Source organism: Temnothorax nylanderi, unplaced genomic scaffold (genome assembly GCF_030848795.1).
Source record: "Temnothorax nylanderi isolate EJ_2023f unplaced genomic scaffold, tnyl_v1.0 TNYL_tig0158_pilon, whole genome shotgun sequence".
NCBI classification, from domain to species: domain Eukaryota; kingdom Metazoa; phylum Arthropoda; class Insecta; order Hymenoptera; family Formicidae; genus Temnothorax; species Temnothorax nylanderi.
The window spans coordinates 33,194-57,663 of NW_027249220.1; the positions used below are offsets into that span (position 1 = coordinate 33,194).

At 41.3% G+C, this 24,470-nt stretch overlaps 1 protein-coding gene across 1 annotated transcript in view; it reads left to right on the top strand.

Moving 5' to 3' along the window:
- Mgl (low-density lipoprotein receptor-related protein megalin) overlaps positions 1-24,470 on the top strand; it is a 45,835-nt gene that overhangs the window by 10,107 nt on the left and 11,258 nt on the right. The window contains exons 2-14 of the mRNA XM_071715259.1: positions 9,557-9,673; positions 12,781-12,912; positions 14,565-14,819; positions 15,609-15,863; positions 16,707-16,823; positions 16,990-17,849; positions 18,097-18,598; positions 18,784-19,537; positions 19,807-20,523; positions 20,639-21,998; positions 22,087-22,288; positions 22,704-23,703; positions 23,818-24,466. Of these exons, the coding sequence (XP_071571360.1) occupies positions 9,557-9,673; positions 12,781-12,912; positions 14,565-14,819; positions 15,609-15,863; positions 16,707-16,823; positions 16,990-17,849; positions 18,097-18,598; positions 18,784-19,537; positions 19,807-20,523; positions 20,639-21,998; positions 22,087-22,288; positions 22,704-23,703; positions 23,818-24,466 (6,920 nt within the window). The remainder of the gene's footprint in view (positions 1-9,556; positions 9,674-12,780; positions 12,913-14,564; positions 14,820-15,608; positions 15,864-16,706; positions 16,824-16,989; positions 17,850-18,096; positions 18,599-18,783; positions 19,538-19,806; positions 20,524-20,638; positions 21,999-22,086; positions 22,289-22,703; positions 23,704-23,817; positions 24,467-24,470) is intronic.

A 24,470-nucleotide genomic window follows, 5' to 3' on the forward strand; every position in this document is an offset into this window, starting at 1 on the left:
TTATTTTAAATCACATTTTCATTTGGACGTAACACTTAAATGAAAAATAAACAAGTTTGTAAAAGATATCGACAAATTTTACAGTACAAACTCCAATCAGAAATGGAACTTGGGCGATCTTTTATTGGGCTGGTCCTGTAGTTTGGTCCAGTTAAGGACCCAAAACCGCGAGGAACTGAATGGAGGCGTAAAACGGTGGTGGAATTCTCTTTCTTTGACACGCTAATCGGTCACACCGCACGCTCGAATTACGCCACCCTATATACGTACAGCGTCCGCAGTCTAGATTCGCTTCTCTAGCGGGCGAGCTCTATACTCAGCGGATTCTTCGAGGTCTCTCACGAGTGCGTGCAGTGTGTGCACTTCGCGTGCGTGCGCTCGCGCGCGCGAGCGCGAGCGCACACGCATGCACCACGTGCGTGTGCACTCGAGGCGGGCGCGCGCGCACTCTCTTGAGTGCGCCTACCTGCACACGCACACGCCGAATTGCAGGACATTAAACCCCGGACTGAATGCAGATTCGCGCGCTCGAACGAGCGCGGCAAATCGAAGGCGAGGCCTGCACGTGTGCGCGCCAAGCAAGGAGGAGGAGAAGGAGGAGAAGATCCTCTTAACGGCAATGACAATCCCGCATTAACTCGTGATATAATGTTTACAATGTAACTTGCTTGCACAACGGGTGTCCCGCTACAATTTTTCCTTACCGTTTTCCCCCTCGAACTGGTGATGGGGAGGGGAAATGAAATGGTACCCCGCGGAGTATCGGGAGTTTCGTCATAAACGATCGGTCTGTAATAACTAGATATGAGATACGGAGCGCGAAACAAAAATATATTTTATGCAACGTAATGATTTAATTTAACACAATTATTTAGGAGCAAACTGGATACCTACGTGTTTTATGCAGTGTCATGATTTAATACAACGTAATTATTTTAAGAATAAACTGGATTCGATCCGAGGTGTTTCGTTTTTCTCGCGTTCTGTTCCTCTGTGTCGAAAATTTTACCTCGTCACGAGAAGCCGATTTTTTCCAACCGATCTACTCGACTCGGCGTGAGCGAGACGAAACGTGTGAGATGAGAGGAGACAGAGATCGATACGGGGGCGATGAATATTTTAAAAAAGTAGGTTTTGCAGATATAAGGAATTCCACGAGACGTCCATATACCTATCCCCTCTTTTCAGGAATCTCGACTCAATAGGCCGTGCGTTGGTAGGAGTTTGCGAATCTCGGATTACGCGAGATTTCGTCCCGATAAGAGTACGAGAGGCGCCGGGATAAATAGGCACGTAATCGAATTAGCGTTACAAAGTGGCACATGAACGATGGAAGGTCAATGGCTTCGGAGCAGTCACACGAAAATCGCGCGCGGCGGCACGACAGATCGCCGCGAGTGCGACCGACGCGACGTGTCGCGCGCTCGTCATACCGGATGATCCAAAGGGAAATAACCGCGCGAATTGATCGCTCCGGGACGTCCGCTCGCGACGGTATAATCCTGATGGGATCTATTTTCTATTGCTGAACTGGCTGCACTAGTTCAGAGTTTACTCTCTTTTACTACGCATTGAAAGGAAAAGGACAAATTCTGAACTAGTGCAGCCAGTTCAGCAATAGAAAACGGACCCCTGGTCTCTCGCGGCGCCTAATTCCCTCGCGGCAGAAATCCGAAAAGTCGCCTCTCGAGCGCGCCGAGTTAATAAATCAGCGATCGCTCACGGCGGCCACTTAAAACAGACATTTTCCCACAATGGTTACAGCCTAATGACAACTAATAGCTATAGCGACCACTTATTTCATGCTTTTGTAATTGCATGTTTTTGATCTCTCCACTCCGTGCGTTGAACGGAATCGAGATGATAGCTGCAGAGAAGAACATTTCTATTTCCCCGAACGGCATTATGTCGGAATTGAAAGGAAGGAACTCGATGTTTGTTACCCGCCTCGCGATGTAATTAAGTATGCAGGATCAGATTTATCTTTTCATCTCGTGATTCGTTTCGTGTGTTGCTATTTTCGACGTTTAAGCTCGGGCCACTCGTGTCCGATTTCCGCGCGCCCGAGAAAAGTATTCGAAACGAAAATTGCGTTCACTGACGTGTAACGAGCCAGACGTTCGTGTATTAGCACGCCAAGCGTTAATTACCTTAAACGTTTCGCTAATTCCCTCTATATCACAATCGGCTTAGAGATTGTACCTCGCGTGTCGATGCACCCTTAACCGCTCGCTGCGCATTAGGCGCACGTTTTCGCGAAATTTTGCATACGGCTGCATCCTCGTGGATTACTTAATTAGATTGTTTACAGTGCTCCCCGCGATATTCACACGCGGACTAAATGATTCGATATTATTAAAGAACGTCATTCTCGTTAAAAAAATGCATGGATAAAGAAAACAGATCTACTTTTGGCATTTATTTACGACGCTTATATCTTTTTATGATTTAAAAAAATAAAATCAAGCACGATTGTCTATTTGATTCAGCAGAACAAGGAAAATGACAAATATAATAATTAGTTACAAAATGCAATTAACAGATGTCAATTTTATATCACAAAGAGTTCTTCCATTTACTCAAAAAGTAAACGAAAAATTGAAAATTTTTTTTCCGTTTCTGAATAATTGGTATAGAAATTATCCGAGAAAACAGAAAAATTACAATAATAAAGGTTTATCTTTCAGACAAAGAATGTAGTCTACACGTCATATTAGCATACGATTCTTAATAGAAATTTAATATCTGGTTGCATGAATTGGAAATCTGGTAGATTCAACCAGAAAGATACGAATCATACTCATAATTAGACATCGAATTTTTTATATGCAGATTGGTGAAAAAGAACAATTAATAACTAAGATTTTGTTATTTATAATATTCAACATATTTATACCTAACATACATATGTTGCAGTAGAAATATGATGGATATTGTAAATAACATGATCTTAGTTATTAATTGTTCTTTTCCACCAATCTGCATATAAAAAATCCGATGTCTACTCATAATTAAGTCTATCAAATATTCTAGTAATAAAATATCGAGATAACCAGAAATTCAATTACGATAAACAGAATTCTTTCTGATATGATCAGAAATGCATTTTTGTACATATTATTGTTGGTACAACCAAAACATTTTTATTACTAGTATTAAAAAATGCACATTTTTATATATTTTTTAATATTAAACACATATACAACAATTATACAAAAGTATATATCAATTATATAATTGTATAACAATAGATATATATTTTCGAAGGAAATATCATTTCTAATTGATTCGAGATTTCATGAATGAAAAAAAGTTAATCTGGCTATCCCGTCTATTTCTTTCTCAAGCTTGATCGAACTTTCGGATAGCTCTACACAGTTTGATTGATGCATGACCAGGTTGTGGAAAGAAAGATGAGAATTGGCATCATGAAGCAGAGGTCTCGAGAGATTTCTCTTCGCCAGAATATCAATCGAGCATTCGTCTGCCGTGGCCTTGTACCACGTATGTACTACAAGCGCGATATACGTCCGGTGGTCTAAATGACACTCTGTTGCCGGCGATATATGTGTCGCACGGCGTTCGTTGATCTGAGTGATCCAATTAGCGATCCAGGCCGCGCTGTGCCAATTTCTTCGGACGTTCCTCTGGACGCGTCGATGACTTCTGCAATTGACTTGTAACTGATCGTATCTTCTCAATATCTCTTCGATTATTATTAGAAAATGATACAGGAAGGATATTGAAGAGTGCCTATTAAAGAATCATATTATTTTTGTAAGGTGAAAAATTTTAATCTTTTGTCGTTTTTCTGTGCACTTTGTCTCTTTCTTTTCTCTTAGCATACACATACAATATTATATATATAATAAAAATTACACACATAAATAATATATATTAAATAAATATTAACGTATACATTATATTAGATGTATTGTAAATGTATACATATATCATATATTTTTTATATTATATAATATTTTTATATTATATAATATTCTATATTATATGATTAAATAATACAAAAATATTATAATATTAAAATATAATATACATTTAAAGTACAGGAATATATTAAAAATATTATTAATATTTATATATTTATATAATATAATAATATTTTTAATATATATTTTTATTATATATGTATAATTTTTAATGTACAAAGTGCAATAGTCACAGCATCATTCTGATCGTCCTCATACCTAGCGTAAGAAATTACAAAGAAAATTACGCTTCAATGCGGTAGAAGGTATTCATCATTGAATTCCCCGACATTCACGTTGCAATATCTTCGCTCATCTGGCATGTAGGGCAAAGATAAAGAGATTTTTTTCTTATGCAATGAGACCTCGAGATATTGATTGAGCCCACTAAGAATCGAATCAGTCATCCAGCCGTTACTATGATATGATAAACGTTTGTCTCTCTGCACCAGTTGTTTCGCGTAGATTATATACGTATATAACGACGGGCCCCTGACGTCTCCGCCGCCGCTCGCGCACACGCTTGGCGCCGAGCACGCGGCTCCTTGATACAGTCCCAATAAATAATTGCATTGATAATGAATGCGGGAATGCAGCGGCCTTTCGCGATGATCTAATCATCCTCATCCGCCTCGGCCGGCATCAGGCAGCCCCGTTACGCTAACGATGCTCCGATCGATAAGCAAAACCGCACTATCTTTGGCTTTAAACGCGACCCGCTTGCGATACTTCAAAACAAGCTATTTTCCGACTGATTACGGACTAAGGTCGGCGTAAAGTGTTTAGTCTCTACGAATCGCAGCGGATAGCGGATTCCGCGAGCCCCCCGCGCCCGGCCTCTCTCTCGGCGTGCGCGATCCGTCCGTCATCGTGTGCACAACGTTGCATCGCGACGTGTCGATGCGGCGGTACACGCGGCTGGCTATTGCACCGTCTGGTACGAACGACGCCGCTGAAAGAGCATCCGCCTCTCACGCGAGCGCGAAGGTGAACGCCGCCGCTGCACGCTGCGTGCCGATGTCATAGGACGAGCGTACGGCATGCCTGATACGTTACTTAATAATACATTATATCATTGCTAAAGCCTGTTGCACACCTGTACCCATAGCGAGGCGGATTATGCCGAGTGACCGATATCAAATAAATAATCAATGAATAAGCATATGCACTCGCTCCTGAGTGATCTTTTGTTTGTGCCGTTTACTATTAAATATTAAAATTTAAACCCTTACCTTGAATTAAATAACATTTTTAACTACCATGTATGTCGAAATTTATTATTTTAACACAAAACAGTATTATTTTAACTCCATTGGTTTAGTTAAATTAACATTGTTATAGTTAAATTGACGACATATTGAGTAGGAGCAGTGGCGACCTACAAGAATGGTTAAATGACTCAAGTTGAGTATAATTTGACATTACGAATTTAACAATGTTATACAGTAACATATTTATATTCTTGTATGGGCAGCCGACACCGTCAGCTCATAATTGTTATAAATTAAAATGATTATTTAATAGAATTAATAGTCACCTATTGCTAATTTCATTATATAAATAGTATATATAATAAGACAATATATATAAAATGTGAAGCGAAATAAAGTAAAATATAAGTTAAATATAAATTTTATTTGTTGCAATCAATCTTCTTAGTTATTGCAAAATATTTTAAAGTGGTAATATCGTCTAAACCTGATGATAAGAATCGTTATAAGAAGAAAATAAGCAAACTTCTTTCTCGTGTTTTTCACAGAATTCTGTATGTTTTAGGTCGCATTGTTATTGCGATTTGATTTAAATTTTCGTGTGAAGAAAAAGCCTATTTCATGAGATTGCTCTCAATTGAAAATAGTGTAAAAAATGTAAAAAATACATAACATGAAAATATATAATTTAATAATCAGCTCTAAATATTCTTATGTACTTCAACAATAAGTTATGGCGATATTTAAATTTTCCTAAGTTGTTACAAAATATTTTCAAATGATGATGTCGTCCAAACCTGATGATAATAACAAACTCATAATTCTTTGTGTCTTTCCGTTCAAGTGTCGCTTTGTTATTACGATTTGATTCAAATCCGCGCGAAGAAAGAGCCTACGTTATAAAATTGTTCAATACACACATCATAAGATTTGATGCATTGCTTCATTTCTCAACGAGATCCGCGAGGCCGTTTCTGAATGAATGCGTCGAGTGAAGCGGAGCAATAAATTGCAGAATATGATCTTCAAAATTGATTGCGCGAACACACGGCGAGGTCTTCCTGGTTTTTCGCTGGCGGATCTAACGATCCCCCGCCAGACCGGATGTACAATACGAAAATATCGCGAAAAAAAATCTCGATCCACGCGGCATATCATGAGCGACTCTATCCGTCTTCGATATTTGCATTCCTACTCCTGCAATGCACATTCCCTCCCGACTGCCGTCGGTGCTCTGCTCGTACCAGGCCGCACAGCCTGGCACGAACGCTGCACTTCCAAGCCGGGGCCACTTCCTCTCCTCTGCTCTCCTCTCTAGTGCCATCAGCGTCTCTCTCTCTCCTACTCTCATTGTCTCCCTCTCCCTAATCGGCAACCGCTCCTCACCTCTCACGGCTTCTCTCCCTCTCTCTGTCCCTCCTTTTCCCATCTCCCTCTTTCTCTCTCTCTGCTCGTCTCTTCTCTTACGATGATGAGGCACCCACATACACAGAACGTGGCTTACTTACACACCTTTAAGGCTCTCTCACCTCCTCCGTGCTCTCCTCACTTTCCTTCACGGATCCAGCGGATCTGCGGTTTCTGAACGAATGTCGCCGCGGAAAATGATCGATCGACATATATGATCTCAAATGTCGATTATATTTACCAAGAGCAACGATATCGTGAATGTCATTTCAAAAATTGATCGTTTATTTCTGAAAGGTTTCGCAGAAACAGTTGCTGTTTCTTCACTTTCTCTAGCTTAAGCGATCTATGGATTCCTCGCTGAAGTAATGTTATACGGTGAAACAAATTATAAAGTAACGAATACGGTCTCAAAACCTTAGGAATCGTAACCTGTGAGAAGGACACATTTAAAAACACACTCGCGTTCCGAATATCTGAAAGGTATCGCGTTCCGAGGGAAAAACTTTATCCAACGCGACATTTTCTATTTTACATATATATATCACACGCTTCATCTGAGCGTGACCGATTTTTTTTTCAAACATTAATCACAACGTTGTCAGCCGATTGCACAGCGCAGGATCGCTTTCTCGTCCAAGGACAATGTATCAAGGATCCTCCCGCGATGGGAAAGTCTCCGTAAACGGGCCTCGATTGCCATCGCCGCGCGATAGATCCTTTTGCGAGAGGAGATCAGTTTTCCTTTCATAACGCGAAATAAACTTGGAAAACGCACGGACGCAGTCGAGGGAAGCTCATTAGCTTAAATAGGACAATTGGAGATTATTCTTCTCTATTCGAAACGTTAATAAGCAGAAATTCAGGCTTATAGATTTCTCAGAGCCCAGTTTTCATGAAAATATTGGAAAGTATCGATATTTTCGCGTTATTGTAATTATTTCTTTATCACAACTATTCAAATTATCATAGTTATCGTGCAATTACTATAATTATTTAACTAAAATTATTTTCTATAGAGTTTATATCAGAATATGGAATGTCAATTTATCCATTTATTTTCGAAAACTATTTCGAAAATCTTGCCAAGCACCACTCCAGATTGTAGATGATTGAACTTAATAATGTTTTGAAATAGGATTTCTCATTTCTCACAGTAATCGTCTTGCATTTCTGCCATCGCTCAGGAAACGGCGGTGCGTCGCGTCACAAAGGAATCGTCTTCGCAGGAAAATGTGAATTATCATAAATCCGGGTTTCTCTTTAAACGATTGACATCTTGGGTGTGTATGTATGTTTATGTGTGTAAAGGCCGGATTTATTATTATCCTCATTATCGCTAATAATTCAAACGAAACGTCATCGCCATCGAGCGCTGCGCCGATGACGACGATATTCGAATATCAATAGGTACGCATTTGCATAACGACACTCGTGAAAAATTCCGCGTCGTTATGCAAATTTCTCTCCCATCAGCCGATGAACAAAAGTCACCTGCAAACAATAAACCGAGACAGGAGACCGGCTGCTTATCGCGCCTTTTCTTATCACGCGTCTCGCGGATGCTGATGCGCAGCAGACTTTAAGTCGTTTCATAGCATTTCTATACCTGTTTGGATGTAAAAACAAATTATTCGTTTTTCCTTCTCTAATTCAAGGAGCCATTTGAACGTTGTATTTTCTACGAAACACAATGCTTCAAAACACTTAAATAATTCATAAAAGTTTACTTATAATCTACATACTCGTCTAATTATATCTAGTATAATGTATAATGAAGAGTGGAGATTATTGCAATCATGCAGACGGATCGTCGTGAACTTAATTTCCACCCACGAGCTCGGCGTCGCCGTAACAATACTTTTTGGTATTTCCGCTCTCCGGTTACTTTAGACGAAACAAAGAAAAGGGAAGCTTTTCGACTGCCTTGGTAGTCGAAACTGCTAATTGACGTATTTCCCATATATCGATCGATTTCATCGTTATAGCAGTCATCTTAATCTCCTCGCTAATTAATATTAATGCCAAGACTCTTGCGACTGACTCTTACTAAGTTTTCAATAATAATTCATGACGCGCATATTTTTAGCGGAAAAAAACTGATCAACTGCCTTCCATTAAGGAAAGACATTAATTTGTAGAGCAGATAATTAGAGGAAGGAATTAAATCGCACGCAATATTCTTGTCACAGTGTACGATTTAAAGAACAGTGTATATTTAAAGAATGTGATCGAATCTTCACTTGTGTGTTATCATTTTTATTTTTATATCCGAGTGTAGAAAAAATTAATAAATAGTTTAACTTATTCCGAAGGATAATTTTTGTTGGGATATTATAATTTTGTTTATAAACAAGGTGTGTTAATGAAAGGAAAAATTCCAATGGTAATTCCTCCGAAATAAGTAATTTGTATTCTAAACTAAATTTATGTTCCTATTCGAAGAATTGAAAAGTTCATGGAGACACAAACTGTAGATATTCAATATTTAACAGTTATTTAAAAGAATCTGTTCTAAATGTAGCTTTACGGATGTGGCCATTTCAGAAGAACATTAAGGGCGAACTAAAAGTAAAATAATTTTATTTTCTAACGCTGACAGTTAGTTTCTGATAGTTAACGCGCAACGCAGCGATATTTTGCGACACGAAATCCGAAATTCCGAGCCTGGAAAGTTGGTTTCTCCCTGCACAACCGCGTTCAATTGTGCCCCCCCCCCCCCTCGATATCTCGGACACACCGCGGGCGAGGTGACGAAATAATCGCCGCGCGAAAGTTCATCGGATGAGGATTCGCTCGGGGAAAAAAAAGACCCCAGAAGAATCCTATCCTCTGCAACGGTTACACCTAGAAACGGCAGTTCCCCGGCGGCAGGCATTGAACCTTTCACCTATCACGGCAGCAATATCGCTTCCCGGCCGATCCCTTCATGCTCTATGCTTTCTGTTACAGGCGATGGCTGCGGGAATAACATGTTCAGGTGCAACGATGGCAAATGTATACAGTCGATTCTGGTGTGCGATTACCGCGGAGACTGCGACGACAACAGCGATGAAATGCAGTCGTGTCGTAAGTATCGGCACGTTCTTTCATTATGCGGTCATGTCCTAAAAATAAATTAATCCATATTGTGCCTCCTGGTAGCTCAGCAATCAATATACGATTAATTTCTTAACGGAAACCATTTAACGGTGTTGCACATATTGTTATTTTTACAACATAGAGATGGAACCACCTGTACTTCGATTAAAAACGCTTAACTTAAAATAGATTAAAAAACGTGAAAATCTCATAGGGAAAACTAATTTCCTAAATAATATTTCTTTAATTAAAATGGATTCAGAAACTGTTATTTATGATTGTTTTATACAATATTATTGGTAGTATCGATTCCCCTTTAAAGAAAATGCTTCCAAAAATGTAGCACTTTATATCAAGTCTGCAATATGCAGAAATTAAGAGAGTTGTTTTATAAATTGTCATTTTGCCATGCTTCCTGTATTTTATTTAGCAAAAGCAATTTCACAAAACTCACAAAGCTCGAGATTTTTCTTGATTATCCCCTTATCGTTATTCAATTTTATTGTCGCATTATCTCCCCGCGTGATCGCGACGAATGTATTTCGTCGAACAATCGGAATTTCGATGAAATTGGAGCATGTCTTCAAACGGTGAAATTTAGTCGGAAAAATATGCTCCACTGTTCGTGCTGATGAATAATTAATGGCGAAGTGCTTCGTTAAGTAATAATAAAGAGGGATGCGTGTATAATCCGCGATCGCCCGCTGCCCCCATTACAGCTCGCGGTGAAAGAACTTTCAGAATGAAGCCATCGTCTTCATTCAGTACTCTTGGTCGGCAGGCATGGATTTACGGTTATGAAGTCCCCGGGGCACGTAAAAAATTGATTTTCCACATAATAGCGCCTTATAGTCTTGACAGTGTCGTCGGAGAAACCTCGATACTAACCATTCGAAAGAAAATTCAAGAAATAAATTTCACAATCAAGCTTTAAGTTGACACAAATTCTGGTGGAACTAAGGCAATGTCTAATCGAAAGTTTTATGTCGAATTTTCCGGGATTATACTTGAATTTTGACAGATCTAAACGCGACTCGAATTCGCTCGGAGCGAATTATGATTGTGGCCTTGAAACGGCCGATTTTTGATGCGCTCTTCCTGTTTACGAAATGGAATGGATTGTCTCGAGCTATGTATGGCTTACAATAAATCTCGTGCCGGAAGCGCCCGACGAAAATCCGAGGCTTCCTCTCGGAAGTGCTTAGTCTCTTTGTCCATGCATTTTTTTCCATGCGGCTGATTACGTGACCGCTTTTGTGATCGCTCCTTATCGTCGGATTTATATTACAGGAAGTGTAAATGTAATTTGTGCCTTGCGTTATTTTTCCCGTGCAAGTGAGAAACAATCGATGCTTTTTTCCGAGACTTAGAAAAGGCAAGCCTATAGATTGGCGAAGTGGCGAAAATGTTCAGCGTCCAAAATATCTCTTTGGAAATTGTATATTCGTTTAAAAATAACGTGTGGTATAAAAGTACAACCTCCATAAAAACCAAATTATTTTCTTTCTGATTCTTGTAGCGTTTAAAAAAATGATGTTCAGCTCTGAGGTCTTTTTCGTTATATTTGGTACATTATGTAGTCACGATGATGCCAAGTTGGTTAAATTTTCTTTCTAAGTAAGTGCATTACAATCTTTTGAATATCGCGCAAAATTTTTGTCACCGATAAAAGAAATTCGTCCTTCGACTGCTAATTTACAGAACATTGTCGGTTATTCTTTTAACACCAGAGTTCCAAATCGCGTTTGTCAACAGTGTTTGATCCTCTATGGGATTTGCCACTTGCCTAGGTCACCGCGAAGTGACGACCGTTTGTTATGCGGGTGACAATGCAAAACCGGAAGCAATGCTGTGACCCTCTTTCGAGGACAGTGTACAAAAGTATCGCGTGTCACTCGATGAAACGGATCCACTGGCACAATTGTATCTCGTTTTGCGTGGAATCGGCTCCAATTCCGCGGCTCGACAACTTTCTCCTCAATGTTCATCCCCCTTCCGCCCCGCCTGTCAATTACCTCTTCATCTATTACAACAAATCTCATATTTTCGAACCAGTTTACTCTGATATCTCGAAATTGATTTAATGGACATTTACTGGAATACATTGAGAGCAGGAACGAACGAAACTTGTAATTTATAATGTCGCGAAATTCCATCTCTAGCTATTTGTGAAAAAAACCAGCGTTAAAGCGATACCTCGGCGCGGCATGGCAGCGTGATTGCCGTGCCATCCGGTATTAAACGATCGAGGGTGCTTCCCTCGATCGCCTGGCGAATCGACGGCCGACCGATTATACTCGCGTCGCAATTATATCACCGACGCAATCTGCGCTCTCGCGTCGCACGAAGCGAGCCTTCGTCTTCGTGCGTTGCCACGTTGCGCGGTATTATTCATGTATTCAGCGCGACACCTCCGAATTCCTTTGTACTGATATCCGAACGAAAAGATGCCCAATAAGTGTTTTAAAAGGGAGAGTTTCCTGTTTTTGAATCATGCTGGTGGATCTGTTAAGTATTCCGAGCCTCGGATGACGCCGCAATGGCAATAGAAGCTGTTGAGAACAATCTACAGACCTGTATAGAGTGTTTTGCATGTATTTAAATTCAAGAATCGAGTCTTTGACGGACTATTACGTGGTTGATGCGATCATTACGCGTAGAGGTCAAATCACGCTCGCCGCTTGCAATTTTAGCTCTTCGCCGATTATCTAGATTACCTGGGTGTCTTTATTATATTCTGTTCGAAAACAAGATTACTACCAATAACGTAGAAACGTGACGAATCAGTCGTTTCTCTAATCAAACAGCGAGAAACTTTAGTCGGAGAGCAATTGAAAATCAGATATCCGGATTATTATTTTATTGAAAATTAAAATAAATCACTTTTAATCTATAAAATTACGCATTAACAACCGCATTGTACTCTCATAACCCTTTAGTCACCGTAATTTGTTGGTTTATTATCGAGAGTCCTAAATTATTTTTTTTTATTTGAATTTAAGATCATTTTATCCCACGAAAGACCAAGCTCCTATTCTATCTCGATGTCCTCACCGACGTATACTATTAATTTTTTTTTTTTAATTGGGTTTCAGCACCGCCCGACTGCGAGATCGGCCAGATCACGTGTGGCCAGTACAGCTTCAACAAGACGTACTGTATACCACCGCACCAACGGTGCGATATGACCGTCGATTGCGTCGACGGCACTGATGAAGACGGCTGCAGTGAGTACAAATTGCAATCATCTTTTTCAACTGTTTTCTTTCCTATCCTGTCGCGCACGACGCGGTATAATTAGATGTAAAAAAATTATATATTCTCACGTGTGTAGCATTGACTTACACTAACGCGTTGAAAACGTGCCTGTTTCGCGCCTGAAGGCACGAAGTCACATCAGTGCTCTTCACAAGAGATATATCCTCCTCTATTTTTATTCAAAACCTCGCTTTACTAATAGCAATGATTTGCGTCATTTTCTCTTTGTTCAGCAAACTACCGTATCGGTCTGTACCAACTGAAAACTAATCCTTCAGGCGCGAAACAGGCACGTTTTCAAAAACACAGAGGATTTGTTGCGATATTTCGAGTATATCGAATAACTAACGATTTTGAATAATTTTGCATTTCCATTTCTCTTCTTTTGTCTTCCATTCCTCTCTCCTCGTGAATGATGCAAAAGAGATGGAATTGTCAAGAAGCGACCTCAAGAACGTCAACTGCGTCATTTAGATGAAATATTAATTATTGCGGATATACTGTACGAAAAAGATACTACGTGATAACATTATCGTCAGTGACAAGGCCGCTCGCATAAGAGCATGGCTAAGTAGCAGCTGCGCAGCGATTAAGCGGATTCTTCGCGCTAGGATTCACTAAATTATCGCGCTGTCACGATAACACGCGCGCTGCACATTGTTATATCAGCGACATTATGCTCACTGAAGTCGTAAAAATGAAAACTGAGATTTACAAACATTTCACGCCGATAACGCTTTCCTTTCTTTCGAACGCTGGCCTTCTCGCTGTCAAAACCTTTGTGCTATTTATAACTAATCACTTTTTTAATCGTAATATCTTATTTGAACTCTCGGTGCATTTTTTCCGTTCTCTCGATCTATCGGCATTGAGATATTTTTAAGAATTAGGCATTGTGAAACTCGTAAAATTTATATTTATTCGAACTTTATTATTGAACGTTTTTTATATCTTTCAGTAAAAAAGAACCGCGAGATTTTTAAGACAATTCGGATTTAGAAAAAAAAAAGTAAATATAATATCTTATATTAAAACGTTCCGCGGCCAAAACTCAATTGGTTGTGTATTTAAGACAAATTTACACGGTTCCTCGTCTCGTTTCTCCTCCTCTACTCCTTATCTTAATATCGCACGAACTGAGCGAGAAAAAAATCACGTCCCGGATTGCCATATCGGGCTCATTCCGCGTGTTTATCAACGGCGCGAACGTGTCGCACCAGGTGATCGTCAAGATACGGTCGCACATTATGTGCAGCTAATGCAGAGTTATCACGCGAAACCATTTGGACCCGAAAGCGTGATCAACTCCGGATCGCCTTTTGACACATCTATATGTTATATAAAAGCGACATGTATGCCACACCATTTGTTTCGCATTCTCGAACGCGCCACTGCGGATGTTTTTCTCGGATTATTGCAAAAGCCTTATAGACATATTTTCGCAGATTTTATGATGCAATATGAGATAATTTATTCCAAGAATCTAAACATCCTGAAAAATCAATGAAATATTACATTTATCCCAACGTCGAGCATTCATATTTTATTGCGTAATATTCCGTGAGAAAGAAAATTTGCAAGGGCGAAAGAGTGACAGGGGACCACCCGACGTGTGTTGCAGCATACAGGAAGTGCCAGCCGGATGACTTCAGGTGCGTTGGGACCACGCCGGAACTTTGCATACCCAAAGAAAAGAAGTGCGACGGTTACCTGGACTGCCGGAACGGCAGGGACGAGGAGAGATGCGAGAATAATATGAAGCCGGCCTGCCGATTGGATCAATTCAGGTGCAACACCACGCAACGCTGCGTCGAGCAGAGCGCGAGGTGCAATCATTGGGACGACTGCGGTGACAACAGCGACGAGGAACACTGCAGTGAGTTCGCGATTTTGCAACACGAGTCCATTCGAGTTCGATGCTTCGCGGTTTATCCCTTCAGCCATCATCTCTTTAAAATTTTACCTTTTTTCCCTTCTTATTCTTAGTATCAAGTTATCAGGAAGCGTCTTTTAATGTACAATGTAATATCTATGAAAGTAAAGCTGAAATTGTGACAGCTGTAGTAAATAACGTTAAGATTTTCTCGGCAATGCATCAATTTCAAGGGATTAAAATACCTTCCGTCTTTTTTCTTCCGTTAATTGCCCTTATTTTTACCGTCAAGTTACCAGGTGTCTTTTGATTTTATGATGTGCTATAGAGATATAGCTATGAAAGTAAAGCTTAAATTATGACAATTCCTACAAAAAATATTAATAGGATTTTCTCGGCGATGTATAGATTTCAAGTGATTAAATTTTTATCTTTTATTTTTTTTCTGTTAATTGCCTTTATTTATATTATATCAAGTTACCATGAGGTATCTTTTAATGATTGATCTTACAATGTATCTATTATTTATGAAAGTAAAACTTAAATTGTGGTATTTTCTACAAATAATGTTAATATTCGACAATACATAGATTTTAAATTTCTTCGCATAGATTTCTTCTTTCTGTTAATTTCACCTATTCACTATATCAAGTTATGAACGTCTTTTAATGACTGTGATATACTATATATAAAATTAAAGCATAGTGTCAGTTCGTACAAATAATTAATAAGAGATTAATTAATGAGAGAGAGAGAGAGAGAGTCAATAAGAGATTTCTTGATAATGCTCAGGTTTCCCACCTTGCACCAGTGATCAGTTCCGATGCGCCAATGCGCTCTGCATTCCCATAGCATATCAATGCGATGGTTATAAAGACTGCCAGGATGGTTCCGACGAGAAGTCCTGCACAATGACAGTCTGTCCAGGAAACAAATTCATGTGTCCGAAAGGTGCACCGGATGGAAAACCATTATGCATCAATCGATCTCAGTTGTGCGATGAAAAACAGGATTGCGAGGACGGGGCGGACGAGGAGGCGGCATGTTGTAAGTGTAATTTAATTATGTGCTTAATTGCAACATTAAACGCAAAAAATTTACATAAAATTACGTTTGTATGTGTGTTACGTCGTTTTTTTTCTCAAATAATATCAAAGGATTATATAAAAAATATTTCATGAGCTCGCGTAAGAACGATTATTATAGTAATAGTTATATAAACTTGATTTATAGCAATTATGGAGTAAATTGTAGCAATAGAATAATTGCAGTAATTATGGAGCAATCAATATACAGAAACGAAAAGTCACATCTAAAACTTCACCGAGCAACGTTCCTCGTCAGCATTTTGAAACATAAATGTTTAGAACTTAAAATATGGAGTATAGATTCTATATTTTAAATTATATTAAGTATAGAATATATAATATAGATTTAGGTTTAGATTAGAAGATTTTTAGATGTTTAAAAGAATCAAATTTCTTTATCGTGTAATGACGAGCATGTGTAGCTCGCTTGGATTATAAAATTCTATATTTTAAATTATATTAAATATAAAATATAAAATACACTATTAAATTTATAATGTCAAATTATACTCAATTTGAATTATTTTTAACCATTCTTATAGATCACTCCTTCTCAAAAAATATTATTTGTTATTAATTAAATTAAAACTATGTTAATTTAACTAAACTAATGGAATTAAAATAACACTGTTTTGTGCTAAAATAATAAATTTTGACACACATGGTAGTTGAAAATAATAAAATGTTATTTAACTTAAAGTATTGGTTTAAATTTTATCCTTTAATATTTAACCGTGTAGATTCAGATTCAGATTAAGAGATTCTTAGGTGTTTAAAAGGATCAAATTTCTTTATCGTATAGCGACGAGCATGTGCGGCTCACTTGGTTGCCAACATAAATGTCAAGCATCTCCGACCGGAGGGACTTGCTACTGCCCGGATGGAAGAATCCTCGCCAATGATTCGCGGACCTGCATTGGTATGTTGTTTGACTCGTACGAATTAAAACTTCTAGTGTCCAATATGCTGGTGTTGCAACGATTGAAGAATCCTGAGTTAGAAAGATTTAAGGATTTACTCGTGAAACTTATCCCTTTTTGCATCGTTTCCTCCGCGTCGCCCATCGGACTGTTTCCTTTCCGCAGATCGAGACGAGTGCTCCGAGTGGGGCTTCTGCGAGCAGCTGTGCGAGAACACTGACGGCTGGTACACGTGTCACTGCGCGCCCGGCTATATTCTTCACGGGCACAACAAATGTCGCGCCCAGAACATCTCCGCCCTGGAGCTCCTGCTCGCGCAGGATCGCGCGATATGGCGGTTGAGCGCGACCGGCGAGGATCGAAAGATAATCGCCAACACCACCGGCGCGAGCGGGGTGGATTACCTGTACTCGCGAAATCTCCTCTTCTGGAGCGACATGAAGACGCGAAAGGTTCACTCGGAATCCCTCAACCCCGGTAGCGACACGCCGGCCAAGGTGGACATCAGTATGGCGGGCTCCTGGGGACCCGTGTCCATCGCGATAGACTGGATCGGCGACAAGCTCTACGTCGCGGATTCCATCGTGCAAAAGGTAGACGTGTTCGAGCTGGACGGACGTTACCACGGGATCGTGGTGGGCTCCAATCTCACCAGCCCGACCGACATCGCGCTGGATCCCACGAGGGGCCTCATGTTCATCGCCGACAGCAAGCAGGTCCTGCGCACCAACATGGACGGTACCAACGCGTTCCCCGTCGTCTCCGAGGCAGCCTATAAAGTCTCCGGCGTGGCCGCTGACATCATTGCCAAGAGAATCTACTGGTGTGACTCTCTGTTGGATTACATCGAAACTGCAGACTACAGAGGTCACAACAGAGTAATGATTCTCAGAGGTTCTCAAGTGCCATCCGCAATCAGACTCACTCTCTTCGAGAACAGGATATTCTGGACGGACGCCACCAAGCAGGCCGTCATGAGCGTCGATAAGACTCAAGGAGATTATTCCATCCAAAGTGTATTTAAGGTACCAATATGACAATCAGATATTTCAATTTCGTCAAAATATGTGTTTTAGCAGTGGAATAGAAACGATAGTCAATCTAATCAATTTCTAATGCATTTGACTAATTAATATATCCTCTTCAATTAACTTGTAATGATGTTACACTATGTTGTTCAATGTAAAACATTTTTCCAAAGTTTTGAGAAAATTTATGTGACATGTGATATTAGGCATAATAATATAGTAATATTTATCATCCCCTTTTAAGGTACGCGACGCCAAAGCTATAAAAGCCTTGCATCCACTCTCGCAACCTAGCGTCTCCAATCCCTGCGGCAATAATAACGGCGGCTGTCAGCACATGTGCATCGTCACGGCCTCCAGCGATCAAAACAATCGATTAGGCTATCGCTGCGCTTGCCACATTGGATGGCGATTGGCACACGACATGAGGAACTGCAACTTGGTGCAGGAGTTCCTCATGTATTCGCAGCAGAGGTTCATTAAAGGCCGCGTGCTCAATCCCGTGATGGAAGGCTTTAGCGATGCTATCCTGCCGGTGGTGTCCAGACGGGCACGATTCGTTGGATTGGACTACGACGCGCACGACCAGTACATCTATTACAGCGATGTTCTTCAGGACGTCATATACAGGGTACACCAGAACGCGACCGGACGCGAAATCGTCCTGGCTAGTCAAAATGAGGGGGTGGAAGGACTTGCGGTCGATTGGGCCGCGAAGAACTTGTACTACATTGATTCACGTAAAGGTTCGTTGATGACGAAGAAGACTTGAGTAAGAATTGAATCTTTGAGCCGTTGATGTTCAATTCAAGTTGATTCGTAACATGAGTTTTTATTAACTTTTCAATAAAGGGATAATTAAAAGCTGTAAATTAAACGAAAATAAATAGCAAAATCTATTTGGTTGACCAAAGTTTTTCTACTTTCTCAGGCACGCTAAATGTGCTCAGCACTCGGAATGTCACGTATCGGCGAACACTATTGAAAAATCTGAAGCGTCCTCGCGCAATCGTAATCCATCCGAACCAAGGTTACATCTTCTTCTCGGAATGGGACCGTCCGGCCAACATCAGCAGAGCTCACGCTGACGGCTCCAGCTTGGTCGTCTTCAAAAATCTAACTCTGGGCTGGCCAAACGGACTGGCGATCGATTTCAATAAAGATCGATTGTACTGGTGTGACGCTCTTCTGGACCACGTACAGCATTCGAATCTAGACGGTACGGATGTGCGAACGGTGAACTCCAGACTAATCCGACATCCGTTTTCCATCGCCATCCACGAGAACTGGATGTACATCACCGACTGGCGTCTCGACGCCATTATTCGGCTGCACAAAGAAACCGGCGAGCAGGAAGCTATCTTGGTCCGTGAGCCCGCTACCAACAGACTTTACGGCGTGAAGGTCTTCAGTCGTGACATCCAGAAGACGACGAGTGCCCACCCTTGCAGTATTAATAACGGCGGTTGCGAGAAACTTTGCTTCGCTATTCCGGATAACTCTTCGCGCTCTGACGCTATCACGTTCCCTGGCACGCAACATATGCCGAAACTCACTAGTGTATGCGGATGTCCTTATGGAGAACGTCTTCAGAGCAATGGCAGGAGTTGCGCAGCGGATCCGGACGGGGAACCGCCTCTGCAAGCGTGTCCACATACTTGGGATTTCACTTGCGCGAACCAGAGGTGCGTGACGATTTAACTTCTTCAGCTGATTGAAGCTAATTGTTTAGTACTTGTAAAATTCTCAAACAAAGTTTAGAAGCTTTACAAATTTAATCTGTAATTTAATATTGCCGCTTTCGAACATCATATTAGTTTATCTCAAATATTAAATGATTAACGCGACCTTCTGGCCAATATATTACTTTATATTCAATTAAATATAAAAGTAGATCTTTTCCAAATCTACTTGCGACTTCGAATGTTTTAACTCTCAATCGATCTACTTCCAGATGTGTCCCGAAATCCTGGGTGTGCGACGGCGAGAACGACTGCCTCGACAACAGTGACGAGATGCAAAACTGCACAAAACCGACGTGCAGCGCGAACGAGTTCCAATGCAAGTCCGGTCGTTGCGTACCGATGACGTTCCACTGCGATTCCGAGAACGATTGTGGCGATTACAGCGACGAGATGGGCTGCCCGAATGTGACCTGCAGCGCTAATCAATTCGCCTGCGCCAATAATCGCTGCATCCCCGCAACTTGGAAATGCGATTCCGAGAACGACTGTGGCGACAGCTCCGACGAAGGCGAGTTCTGCGCAGCTAAAACTTGCTCGTACTTCCAGTTCACGTGCCCACGCTCCGGCCACTGTATACCGCAGTCCTGGGTGTGCGACGGCGACAGCGACTGCTTTGACCAACAGGACGAGATGGATTGCCCACCGGTCACCTGTCTCAGTACGCAATTCACGTGCGCGGATCAGAAGATGTGCGTTTTAGCGTCGTATAAGTGCGACGGCATTAGTGATTGCAATGATGGATCGGACGAAGTGGGTTGCCCATCGCTGGCGCCAGATCAGTGTAACACCGACAAGCAGTTCCAGTGTGTTAGTTCAGCTATCTGTATACCGAGAAGCTGGTACTGCGACGGTACCGCCGATTGCCCGGACAAGTCTGACGAGCCGGAGTCGTGCGGAAAGGTCGACTGTCAGACTGGATTTTTCAGGTTTGTCGTATTCATTAATTAAACTACCTTGCATTCTGTCAGAAAGCGTAGATGATAAATATGTACATTTTATTCTTGTTTAATTTGTCGATATCTAACTTGACATATTCCTCAGGTGCCGGAACGAGAGATGTGTGTTTAAGGCGTATATCTGTGATGGAAAAGACGATTGTGGAGATAACTCCGACGAAGACACCGAGCTGCACGCATGCGGTCCTCCTACGTTCAAGTGCGAATCCCAGCAATGGAGGTGTCCGAATGTAACGAATCGTTGCGTAAATACGACCAGCGTATGCGACGGCAAGCCAGATTGTCCCAATGGCGCGGACGAGGGACCCGGTTGTGATCTCGCCGAATGCAGCCATCAGGGTGGATTGTGTACCAACGGTTGTATTCAAACACCACTCGGTGCGCAATGCACCTGTCCGGCTGGCGAGGAGCTCAGCAGCGACGGCTTCACATGTCAGGATATGAACGAGTGCGAGCCGCAAGGCAGATGTTCGCAGGTCTGCGTGAACACGAAGGGCGGCTACTACTGCAGCTGCGTGGACGGTTACACATTAGACACCGATAAACACACGTGCAAGGCGTTTAATCACAGCGCCGCGTTCTTGATTATCTCCAACAGACATACCATTCTGGTGGCGGATCTTCAAGATCAAGCACTGGAACGTGTTCCAATCAACGTAGAGAACGTCGTGGCGACTGCCAGCAATATGCACACAGGCACTATTTTCTGGTCGGACATGAAGCTGAAGCGAATCTCGCGATTGGATCGCGGTAGTGATCCTCAAGACATAATGAGTACCGGTTTAGATCTGGTGGAAGGTCTAGCTTACGACTGGATCGGTCAGAATCTGTATTGGTTAGACTCAAAGCTAAATACAATCGAAGTAGCTAAGGAGACTGGAGCTGGAAGAATGATTCTTGTCAAGGAGAATATTACGCAGCCACGTGGAATGTGTTTGGATCCCAGTCCAGGTGCAAGATGGCTCTTCTGGACCGATTGGGGTGAAAACCCTAGAATCGAAAGAATTGGTATGGACGGCACCAATCGATCGACCATCATCAGCACAAAGATTTACTGGCCTAACGGTCTAGCGCTAGATATCGCAAATCGCAGAATATATTTCGCGGACAGCAAGCTAGACTTCATCGACACTTGTCTGTACGATGGCAGCAAGAGACTTCAGGTTCTAGCCAGTTCGCACTATCTTCTGCATCCCCATTCCCTTACTCTTTTTGAGGACACTATGTATTGGACCGATAGACAGCTCAATCGAGTACTCTCCGCACACAAGTTTAAGGGCTCCAATCAAACGGTGGTGTCGCATCTAATTTCCCAGCCGCTTTCCATACACGTACATCATCCAGTGCTACAACCGATCACTGCAAATCCTTGTGCTAACACATCCTGTGAACATCTATGTCTTCTGTCGCCCAGTAATCCGAAGGGATACAGTTGTAAATGCCAAGTGAGTGATTATGCAGATTCCAAAATAGGAAACTATCAGAAAAATTCTATTAGTTCAGATTGAATAATTTTTTTTTCGTTTATCTCAGGTTGGATTTAAATTGCTACCTGACGGACGCTGCATGGAAGAAGAGACACCATATTTAATGGTTCTTCGGAGTTCTCAGATCGTTGACGTTTCTTTGACGCCTAAAGAAACCAAGACTGGATACATCACGCCTATCGTAGGTGTGGAAGGCGGGAAATTTATCGAATATGATAGAAGAGATCGTATTATTTACTGGCTGCAAGGTAAAATAACTGTTTTCTTTAATAACCCTGGTGTAAAACTTTCTTAAAATTTTTTACATAATTTTTCTTATAAATTTTATAACTTTTTAAAAAGGTCTCAGATTTTTTATACGAATTGAAGCACTTTTCAAAAATACTGAAAAAGTATGTATCTTTTCTAGAATTCTTTATACCTAAAAATTCAGAAATATTCTAAAATTTTTTATTCTGTAATTTTCGAAGATAACTTGTAAAATTTAAAGAAGTTTAAAGTAATTTTTTAAATCTTTATAAATTTAAAATATAAGAAGTATTCCTTAAAAATATTGTAATTTTTTCACCAAGGTCCTTCCTATTTTATAAAATCTTATAATTCAAAGATTTAGATTTTCGAAACTCTAAGAGAGAATTTTAACCATTTTGTTATTTACATTAGGCAAAGATAACGACCACGAAAATGGCACGATTTATGGCATTCCTTACAACGGTGGCAACCGGACAGAGTTTCCAAACCCATCCGGCGATAGTGGTGTTGTCGGTTCACCATCTACTATGGCGCTGGATTGGCTTGGACGCAACATGTTTATTGGCAACAAATTCGCATCCAATATCGAAGCTATTAAATTGGATGGCAAGACGCGATTCCGCACAATCGTTTTATCAAACGATGGAAATCGTACGTCAGTTTCCAAACCGAAGGCGATGTGCGTGGACCCTATTGACGGACAAATATTTTGGGTAGACGACGGAGGTTTTGGAGTACCTCAGAAGATCGGACGGGTGAATATGGACGGCACTAATCCGCTGGTCCTCGTAGAGAACATAGAACGTCCTGAAGCAATTACCATCGATATACCTAGCAAGACGCTATACTTCTCCTGCCAGAATCCGGCCTTTATCAAAGCCATGTCGACAGACGGTCTAAATGTCCGCACCATTCTTACTGCTGCAAACAACATAGCTTTGCCTAAGGCGATAGCTGTCCATGAGTCTCGTCTGTACTACTTGGACCCGCTTTATGACAAAATCGAACGTGTTGATCTGCCTAACGGCGACAATCCAATCACTATCATTGACAACGACTCTGAGCTTCGTACTCTGACCATTTATAAAAAACGTGCGACCGGATCTCATCCTTGTCTTATAAACAACGGTGAATGCGAGCAGCTTTGCCTGCCTGCGTCTGGAGGTACGCGCGTTTGTGCTTGCGGAATGGAATATAAGAAGGTCACGGAAACCAGATGCGAGCCTTACAAGACTTTCGCCGTGGTAACTCAGCTGGATGTTGCCCGGGGTTACAGTCTCAAGGACTCCAAGGAAGCCATGGTACCCATTACTGGAACTGGTCATCATATCCTCCATGTTGATGTACATTACGCGGGCAACTGGATATATTGGGTGGAATTTAATCGAGGCATCTGGAATGGCATCTTCAGGTAACTATTGGCTGTTTCTACAAATTGTTAAAATGTAAAAATCTTGGGATCCGTGATTTCTTCACGAAGACGATATAATAACCAAACGTACTATTAATTTCCGTTATATTTTAGAATACGACCAAACGGCACGGAATTGCAACAGGTAGTCAAACAAGGAATTGGTTCCAATGGAATTCGTGGTCTAGCCGTAGATTGGATAGCAGGGAACTTATACTTCGCTAATATCTTCCCGCATGACAACTACGTGGAGGTCTGCTGGTTAGACGGTTCCAACCGAAAGGTGCTCGTGAAAACGACGACAGACGCTCCTCGGGAGCTGGCCGTGAATCCTATCAAACGATACTTGTATTGGATCGATTACGGACAATATCCTCGAATAGGCAAGGCCTTCCTCGACGGTAGCAATTGGTCTCCCATTGTAACATCCGGTATTAGCACACCGCGCGATTTAACGATCGATCTTGCAACGCACGATGTTTATTGGGTGGACTCGAAATTGGACACAATCCAGAAAGTCTCCTACACCGGTGGAAACCGAGAGATTATCCGTAGGAATCTGCCAAATCCAATGGGCGTTGCCATTTTCGGCGGAGACGTCTACTGGGTGGATCGAAATCTGGCCACCGTCTTTAAGGCGAGCAAACTGAAGGGCAATACCAGTCTTCCCATCCCCGTCAGAACAAATCTGCAAAAGCTCAGGGACATTGCTATCTTCGACCAAAACAGTCAGCCACTGGATATCACAAATCCTTGCTCGCAGGTAA